The 9617-nt window shown below is 44.1% G+C and overlaps 1 protein-coding gene across 1 annotated transcript in view; it reads left to right on the top strand.

Annotated features, from left to right (window-relative positions):
* The first annotated feature begins 77 nt into the window (after window positions 1–77).
* The window catches only part of tpcn2 (two pore segment channel 2), a 32297-nt gene continuing 22757 nt past the window's right edge, over window positions 78–9617 (top strand). Inside the window, exons 1-3 of the mRNA XM_041964434.1 lie at window positions 78–400; window positions 6609–6664; window positions 8881–8957. Coding sequence (XP_041820368.1) covers window positions 250–400; window positions 6609–6664; window positions 8881–8957 — 284 coding nt within the window. The 5' untranslated portion in view covers window positions 78–249. The remainder of the gene's footprint in view (window positions 401–6608; window positions 6665–8880; window positions 8958–9617) is intronic.

Below are 9617 nucleotides of genomic sequence, written 5' to 3'. Positions count from 1 at the left end.
GTGTCAGTCGTAGTAGGTGGAGTTAGCGCTTTTAAAGTCAGTGTAAAGTGACACTCACGGACAGGAGGGGGGGGGCAGGACGAGAACAGAGGGGCGACTTCTGCTAAACACACTCCCCTTCCGTCTCTGTGTGAAACCTTGTCAGACCTTCGCAGACCTGCTTGGACTGAGCCTCGCTCCCCCTCCACTTCTGCCACTTTCACTTTCACAGCTGGCGAGCCGGTACCGAACAAGTCGTCCTCTTCCTGAATGGAGACGGACAGCTTGCTCCGCGGGAATGTGAACGGAGCCTCCGGGGATTACGGCTCCGGGTCGGGCACAGGGCATGGACGGGCCCCGGGCAGCAGACGGATGTCGTACTCAGTCGCCGGGGAGTCGTGCAGTGTTGAGGGGCACACAGGTGAGTGGAAGTGGGTTGTGGCAGTCCTTGCAGTAACATGAGAAAAAGTTTGACATTATGCGAGCAATGCGGAAGGAGAGGTGACTGCCGCTCCTCTGCTCCTCACTCGGTACAAAAGCCAGAGGTGGATGTTCAGATCCTGATTTAACTCTCCATATTGTCGTTACAAGCAAAAGTCCCAGATTCAAAACTATATTGTGAACTGTACTGTACGTACAGACTTTATAAAAAATAACGTCTGTATGATGGAAAAGGGCCCCTGTCAGCATCACAGGTTGCAGCTACCTGGGGGCCCCTGCAGCCAAAATGAGCTGTGGTCCCCTAATGACACCTCCTATACCACTGACCACCTGGTATTGTACGTGTATCCTGTTACCATCAACTACACAAATTAAACAGATTAATATAAGAGAGTGCATCATGTAAGCATGTTACAAGCCTATCAATAACTGTGTATTAAATCTTTTTTTTTTTTTCTTTTTTTTTTTTTTTCGCCCTTTTGCATGACCGGCCTCGGGATAAATAAGATGTTAAGAGACCGGTGCAATTTTGATTAAAAATGAGATAGCCACAAAATAATTTGCCTCTAAACTCGTGAACAAATCATGAACATTGTTAATCTGGAGCTTTTATGCCCCTGAGGTTCTGGAAATATTCCTTTATGACACAGAGCATTATCCTGCTGAAAGCCTCCAGTAGAAGATGGACTGTTGCTATTAGAGGATGCTCATGATGAGCAACAACACTCAGGTGGGCTGTGGTAGCCTGTGACCCATGCTCGGCTGGCCAGGGGCTGCAGTTACAAACATTCTGACTCTAAGCTTAAACATTCTGACTCTAAGCTTAAAAAGCTTAGAGTCCTAGTTTAGCAGTGCTATAGGAAAAATCTCAGAGCATTGGGCAGGATTGGACATGTAAAAACGGTGCCCCCTGCCTGGGACAGGGCTGTGGGCCAGTCTGACATTGGCCATAAGCCCACCAACCCCAGTTACACCAGGTCTGGTAACTAACTGGCACGCAGACTCTCCAGCGCCACAACTATCACAGACAGGCACTGCATCCAGACCCTCTGGAGCAGCTGCATCTTCAGTTGTAAAGGTGGGAGGGCATCGAACAGCCCGGCCAAAGGCCAATCCAGATGGGTTTCCTAAACTTTTAAATCTTAAAAGTTAAACATTATACTATATTGTTGGCCATTTAAAATTATATTAACTTGCAAGACAATCTGAAAAGATAATATTGCATTATGGGTAATTAATGTTTCATTACTGCTGCAGCAGCAGAAAGTGTGAGAAGTTCAGCTCACACCTGTTTGTCCACTGTGGAGTGTGTTGGCTGTGTGTGATTCGGCAGCACTGCAGCGTCTCCACTGCTGCTATGACACATTCTGCTCTGACGCATGGAGTCAGCAGCACCGATGTGTGTGAAGCCTGAACTGACTCATCATATCTATGTCTATACAACTGCTGGGTGGAAAAGTTACAGTCATTGAACATAATCACTTAACTGCTGTGCAACAAGCTTGTGCTGTATGATAGCCTGAGTCTCTGATACCGTGTTCCTATCTATTCAGGACTACTCTATTTTAAACTGCTAAAAATAACGTGACTTCTAATTCCCATAATCCAGTTCAGAACTGTTTCAAGATTCAAGAGTCTTTATTGTCATTGCACATGTCAATGAAATTTTCATTGCAACCCCCATGTTAGATGGTAAGAAAGATAAGACTAGAAAGAGTGAATAAAATTAAGATAACTACAATAAAATAAAATAAACCAACATGCAATAAAAAAAATATTCGTGAAGCAATTAAAAATATAACAGAATGAAAATATACTTAGGCAATAGAATATACTAAACAATAAACAATAAAATATGGAAGTGAAATGTGCAAACAGAATAAAATATACAAGCAGAATAAAATATAAAATATACACAGTGAAATGTACCGACAGAATAAAATATGCCAATGAAACTGAAATGTGCTGATATACTAAAATGTATATAATTATAGTATATGTGTGTACATAAAAGTCAAGTACACAGAAGGTGCAGGTGGAGGTAGAGGTGTAGGTGTAGGTGTAAAGTGCGGTGTGCAGTGTTCACAGTTCACACAGTCTCTCACTGCAGTGAGGGGCTGCTGGGGGTGATAGCTCTAACAGCTCTGGGGAAGAAGCTGTCTCTCAGTCTGTTAGTGGTGGTGCGGATGTTCCTGTACCGCTTTCCTGATGGAAGCGGTACAAACAGTCTGTGGCCCGGGTGGCTGGGGTCCGTGGCGATGGATCTCGCCCTCTTTCTGACCCGACCTTCATATATAGAGTCTAGGTCAGGGAGGGGGCAGCTCACGATGCCCTGTGCAGTTTTAACCACCCGTGCCAGTTGTTTCCTCTCCTGTGCCGTGCAGCTGCCATACCACACTGTCACACTGAGGCAGAGGATGCTTTCAATTGTGGCCCTGTAGAAGTTAACGAGCAACCGAGAGGAGAGTCCAGCCCGTTTCAGCTTCCTGAGGAAGAAGAGCCTTTGTTGTGCCTTCTTCACCAGGCGGGAGGTGTTCATGGACCAGGAGAGGTCAGATGTGATGTGGAGGCCCAGGAACCTGATGTTGTCCACACGCTCCACCACTTCTCCGTCCATGAGGAGGGGGGCGTGATCCGTCTTCCTGGACCTCCTGAAGTCCACAATGACCTCCTTGGTTTTCCCTGTGTTCAGCACCAGGTTGTTGGCTGAACACCACTGGGTGAGCTGGTGTATCTCCTCTCTGTAGTGGGTCTCGTTGTTATCTGAGATGAGACCCACTACTGTAGTGTCGTCCGCAAACTTCACGACTGTGTTGGTGGGGTGGATGGCAGCACAGTCGTGAGTAAACAGGGTGAAGAGGGCCGGGCTGAGCACACAACCCTGTGGCGTGCCCGTGCTGAGGACCAGAGGGGATGATGTGATGTTCCCTATTCTCACCACCTGAGGCCTGTTGGTGAGAAAGTCTCTGATCCAGTGGCACAGAGACGCAGGCAGACCCACCGTGTGTAGCTTCAGCACCAGCTTGTCTGGGATGACGGTGTTAAAAGCTGAGCTAAAGTCTACAAATAGCATCCTGACGTAGGTGTTGGGCTGCTGCAGGTGGGTCAGGGCTGTGTGCAGGGTGATGGAGACAGCATCCTCTGTGGACCGATTCCCTCTGTAAGCAAACTGAAGGCTGTCTAGGTCCGAGGGGATGAAGTCTCTGATGTACCTGAGAATAATCCTCTCAAAGCACTTCATGATTACCGGGGTCAGTGCAACAGGCCGGTAGTCATTCAGGCAGGTGATGGATGTCTTCTTCGGTACCGGAATGATGGTGGAGGACTTGAGGCACTCAGGAACCGTGGACAGCTGCAGGGACAGGTTGAAAATGTCCAGGAACACTCCTGCTAGCTGGTCAGCGCATGTCCTCAAAGTCTTGCCTGACACCTTATCCGGTCCTGCAGCTCTGCGGGTGTTGATCCTCCTCAGGGTGGATGACACCTGGTGCCGCTGCAGGACGAGGGGCTGGTGCTGCTCCTCCAGCCAGGGTAGGTGTGTGACTTCTCTGCTGCCTGATGTGTCGAAGCGGGCAAAGAAGCTGTTCAAGGTGTCAGGCAGGGCGGGGTCGTGGCTGGTGAGCTGAGTGTTCAGCTTGTAGTCCGTTATGGTTCTGATGCCTCTCCACATGCTCTGTGGGTTGTTGTTCTTGAAGTGATCTTCAATTTTGTTTTTGTACTGGAGCTTGGCCTGCTTGATTCCTTTCTTCAGCTCTGCTCGAGCCCTGCTATAAGCCAGCCTGTCTCCAGATCTGTAGGCAGTATCCCGGGCTTTCAGCAGGGACCGCACTGTGCTGTCCAGCCATGGTTTCTGGTTGGGAAACACTGTGATGGTCTTAACAGGGAGGACAGCATCAGTGCAGAACTGAACATAAGACAATACAGATGATGTGTACTCCTCAAGGTCTGCCTCTTCTCTGAACACAGTCCAGTCTGTCAGTTCGAAGCAGTCCTGAAGTGCAGAGGAGGCCTCCTCAGTCCATATCTGTACTGTCCTGGTGGTCGGCTTTGTTCTGCAGGCCAGAGGCTTGTAGGCAGGAATGAGTTTCACGGAGATGTGGTCTGACATGCCCAGGTGTGGAGCTGCTACAGCCTTGTAAGCAGCAGGGATGTTGCAGTAAACTTGATCCAAAATGTTACTGTCTCTGGTAGGAAACTTTATGTACTTATGAAATTTGGGAAACACCGCCTTCAGTTCAACGTGATTAAAGTCCCCCGCCACAATCACGGCCGCCTCCGGGTTGTCGTTCATCTGCCCGCTGATCAGGCAGTACAGCTCCTCTTAGGGGGTTTAGGGGGTAGCTGGTGAGAGATTTAAGAAAATTTATTGCAGGGAAAATGGGATGAGAATATGAGCGAGCCAGGTCCAGAGCAGAATGTTGAGAGTTGCTGGGCTGAGCTGGGGTCAGAGGCAGGAGAGCAGGGCAGATGAGACGAAGCTTTCGAAGATGCTCCTTTCATACCCAAACCTGATACTATCACCTGTTTACCTGTGGAATGTTCCAAACAGGTGTTTTTGAGCATTCCACAACGTTTCCAGTCATTTGTCTTTTGTTTCATGTTTTACTTACACCCAGTTGGAAGCTTCTGTTAACCCTTAAGCATGTCTGTCCATCCTTCTCTGATTTGTCAGTAGTCACCCGCTGCTGACACCTGTATTTGGTTTTAGTGCACCATTCTCTTCAGGGCTACACTCCACATCTATCAGCAACAAGAAGCAAATTTAAGAAAATACAGTTTTCATGTTGTACTCCATCCCCTACCTTATAGATGTGGCATAATATGATTTTAAAAAGGAGAGCTTCATATATCTGGCCAACCATCTCTGGCCTAATTCTTCAAACTAGCCATCTGATTGTTAGGAGTGTCACAGTGCCTTGGAAAAAGTATTACATGACAGACTTAAGGTAATGCAAAAAAAGAGAAAGAGTTGATAAAGAGAGTTCACATTCTTGGCGACTGGTGATATCTTCAGATACTGCCATGCTACAGGAAGGCTCATCAGCTGCTCACCATCATTTAACAAAGTAACTTTTTCAAGCGCATTTTCACTTTTACTGAAAATATGACGGGCATATAAGGGGTTCTTTAAAGGGACACCAATTTTAACCATGGCGGTCAGTTTACTGCTCATAAAGACCACTACTCTAAAATGTCTTCAGTGGCTCTGATGTCTGACAAAATAACCCTGATGATGTCATTAGGGTTATCTCAGCTTGAGCTTGGAGACTAAAAATATATTACAGAGAGCCTGTATTTTAAACTGGACATTAAGTTTGAAAGATATGGGTGTTTATCATTAAACTATGCTATGTGCTACGGTATGGATGCATAATAATAACTTCATTATTATATTGCATTAATGAGGATCCTGTGTTGCTGGGTGTTAGTCCATACTAGTGACTAAAAATCTGGATATCTAGCCTCTGTTGCTTAGGTTTTTTTTTAGGTCTTTTTTTTTAAATCTCTTGTGTGCAGTATTGAATTGCAAGTATTAAACTGTCACGTTTCCCAAAGAACCTTTTTGATTTTGTGATACCATGGTCTTTCTTCTACGCCATCCTGAGGCCAAACTTTGCAATTTTAATGTCAGTACTGGTGAGGCTGTATGGATACCTCAATCATCAGTATGCTGTTTCTTCTGTCCAAAGCTCTTGTTTTGCTCGGGGTAATGAAGATTTAAGTGTCTAGTATCCACTGATGTGGCTTTAGGCTTTTAGGTCTTGTATTATGTACATGCACTGTAGTAAGATATACTATTCAGCTTTATTATAGAATGATCACAGCTTTCATATGAGTGGGTAGTTTTTGTGTTTTAGTAGATAAACCGTAGTTTTAATAGGGTACTCAGCTGTATCCCAGCTGCTGTTTTCCCCAGTTTTGCCTCAAGAAAATATAAACCTTGATTTCAGCTCCCAGTCCAACCAGTTCTACAGACAACATCACAGAGACAGTTTCTGTTGACTATTTTAGTCAGAGCTCTATCTTGTGTTGTACAGGAATCTTGCCAAGTTCACTGGGTACACTTGTTGAGTGAAGATCACTACGTTTAGAGCACTTTAGGGATATGTAAAGATCTTTTTAAATTATTCATCTGAGTCAAACTGTTCAGATGCCCCCACTACTCTCACTTGGTTCACTGTCCACAGATGATGAGGACATCTACATCCAACAAGCTGTCGTGTTCATTGAGGATGCCATACAGGTAAGTATAATGACTTGGCTGTCTTTATTTCTCTCTGTTAAATAATTAGAGAAGGTACAGTAAATGGACATACAAATGCATGAACAGAATACAGTATAGTATTTTGGGAAGGACTGGACCTCAGGGATCTCTTTGCCATTCTTCATACTCATCCTCTGTGAATTCACATTACTGTGAGGCATTTTGGATGTTCACAGCATATCATCATATGAAAATATACACAAGTTTGATGTGCGTCTTGATGAATTTTGAACACAACCCTAAATTTTCAGCTTCATGTGAAATTTATGCCTCAGTCCTGGCGAAAGTCAGGCCGTTCCTTCAGCCTAAAGATATACCAAGTCTTTTTTTTTTTTTTCAATCACACAGTGACTTTACTACTGTAACACCTCTCCAGACCCAGTGGGCTGGTGTGGACAAGATTTGAGTTATTATTGTTGTTGTTGTTATTGGATATAAATGCTTCTTTTGTAGTCAACTATCTTGCAACATTACATAAGGAATATCGTGTTTTTATTGTGGGATGAAAGTCTGAAACAATTGGCTGTTTCTGATAGCGATCAAACCTCACCCTTTGCTGGTGATCTGCTGGACTGGTTTTGTCTTGTGTGTAACAACTTGAGTGAGGCCAACCTCTCGAGAAGTTTCTTTTGTTTTTGTTTTTTTTAAGGTGCAAGGTTTAAGATATGGCCATAATTTTAGTTTAAAATGTTCACAAATTGAACTACCATTATCAACAGAACATGGAGAAATAACAGTTCTGATGGTATGTCAAAGGTGTCTGTATTGTGTTGTAGAGATATCTAACATGTTAGCTGCAGCACGTTCTGTCTCTTAATACCACTTTGTATCCCCTATAGTTTCTGCTGGGAGATGTATGCAAGTAGCGTGTTTGCTACGTTTCACAAGCACTCTTAGTGTTTTTAAGATAAGAAAAATTTGGGCATTACAGCAGCATGTGAAAGCAGTGGGAAAAAGAGCCACTATAATTCACCTCGGCTCCGTTTTCCTGTCATCCTCCTTCGGTCTCTGCCTTAGATGGCAAAATATTCTGACTCTAGTTGCTGCTTTTCCATGCTGGTGATGATCAACTTAACTTTCTCTGCTTCAAGCTTCACAGCTCTGTTGTACCAGGCTGCTGTGTCTTTATCATCCATCCCTGGAGTAAGAGTCCTGGTCAGAGCTGCTGATCACCTCTGCTCTGATTCATAAAAAAGTGGTGTACCAACAAGTAAACCACTTTTGGTGGCTAACACCAAGCTAGCAACCACAGCACAGCCATCACAGCCACAATTTGATGGTAGTCACCTACGTAATTGAACTATTCAATAAGCTGTTTGCTATGGTCATGCTATGGGACTGCACCTGCCTCAGCAAATGATCTTGGTCCAGACGTCTACAGCAAGGCTTTTTGCAAAAAATAAACATAAATTCCATCATATTAAGTTACACTAGCGATAGTCTCTCTTTGGCTCCCTGTCACATATAGGATTGATTTCAAAATTTTGCTGTGGACATATAAAGCATTGCATGGCACCTCTGTGGTTAAGAGTCTAGGAGCTGAGAAACATCTGGATATTCAAGGTCCAGACTGAAACCAGAGGTGCTCATGCTGTTGTTGCTCATCAACTCTGGAAGAGGTATGCACGGATCCAATACTTCAGACAAGACATGATCGATCCGGATTTAATTCTAGTTTCTTTGACAGTGTCATTATATAACGTTAATGTTTCTGCTATCAATTACATTCTTCCAGTCATGTTGGGCTGCTGACTCAATTTTATATTCTGCTGCAATTCCTCAACTCATTTCAGCTTTGGTAAAAATGATTCAATTCAATTTAATTCAATTTTATTTATATAGTGTCAAAGCACAACCGAAGTGCCACATAGAGCTGGTTCAGCCCAAACTCTTTCTGTACAGAGACCCAAGCACCCCACCCCACCACACCTGCAAAGATCTCAATGAATTTCATGCAGTGAGGCTAACAGGTTTAAAATTTTGAGCAGCACTGGTAGAAGATCATAACTCATTGACACAACCTGTGTTGAGGTACTGAAATCTGTATTTGTAGGGAAAAGTCAGATTTGTGAACCTCGTACAGCCTTCTTCAAAGTCTCAAAGAAGCCAGATGAATGCACATTTTAAGAATACTGGATTTTCCTAGGCTTTTTGTGGTTTGAAAATTTTGTCTTCTCGTTTTTAAATGCTTATAGTACCGGTCCATCAACCATCGGGTGGATGCCAGCTCGCTTCGCCTGTATCGATGGTACTACTCCAGGGTATGCCAGTGGTAAGTGCACACCTTCTTATGTCTGCTCAGGTCAGGTCATGTATGATTCTAGTTGTACCTGTTTATGTTTGCAGTCAATAGAAGTGGCAGTGTTTGGGCAGAGACATTAAGTGGGAGGAGAGGTGTTCAATAAGTTCATCTGACCTGGTGCAGATGAGCATGTGTTCTCTCCACATAAACCAGTGTCCTCAAAACCTTACAGCAACAGTGAAAATGTGTCTTGTCAAAGGTGATGATTTACTGTAGGTTTGTCAAAAACAGCAGTGTCACAAACCTGGCTCAGGATTTACAACACATTAGAAACACACATGCAAGAAATGTAAGACATGAAAGTGATCACAACACTAAGGTATTTGTCAACTCTATAAATGCAGCAGTGATGACTTGGGTCTGTTGCAACCCTCCATCAGCAGAGTGATCATACAAACAATTACAGAGCTTTCACAGCTTCATATTGTGTCTTAATAGAGACTAAATTCTATGATTAGGCCATTTCACTGTCCATTATCTCCTATGAGTTTTTATGCTAAGCTTAGCTGGCTCTAGCTTCATATCAGCCATCATTCTTCTCCTCTGACTTGGCAAAAGGCGAATAAATGCATTTTCCAAAAAGTTGAACCTTCCTTTAACAATGTGGACTTTAGCTTCTGACAGCACCAT

The sequence above is a fragment of the Chelmon rostratus genome, chromosome 1 (assembly GCF_017976325.1).
Source record: "Chelmon rostratus isolate fCheRos1 chromosome 1, fCheRos1.pri, whole genome shotgun sequence".
NCBI classification, from domain to species: Eukaryota; Metazoa; Chordata; class Actinopteri; order Chaetodontiformes; family Chaetodontidae; genus Chelmon; species Chelmon rostratus.
The sequence above is the reverse complement of the archived record's forward strand: the minus strand, read 5'-3'. Positions and strand labels throughout refer to the sequence as shown.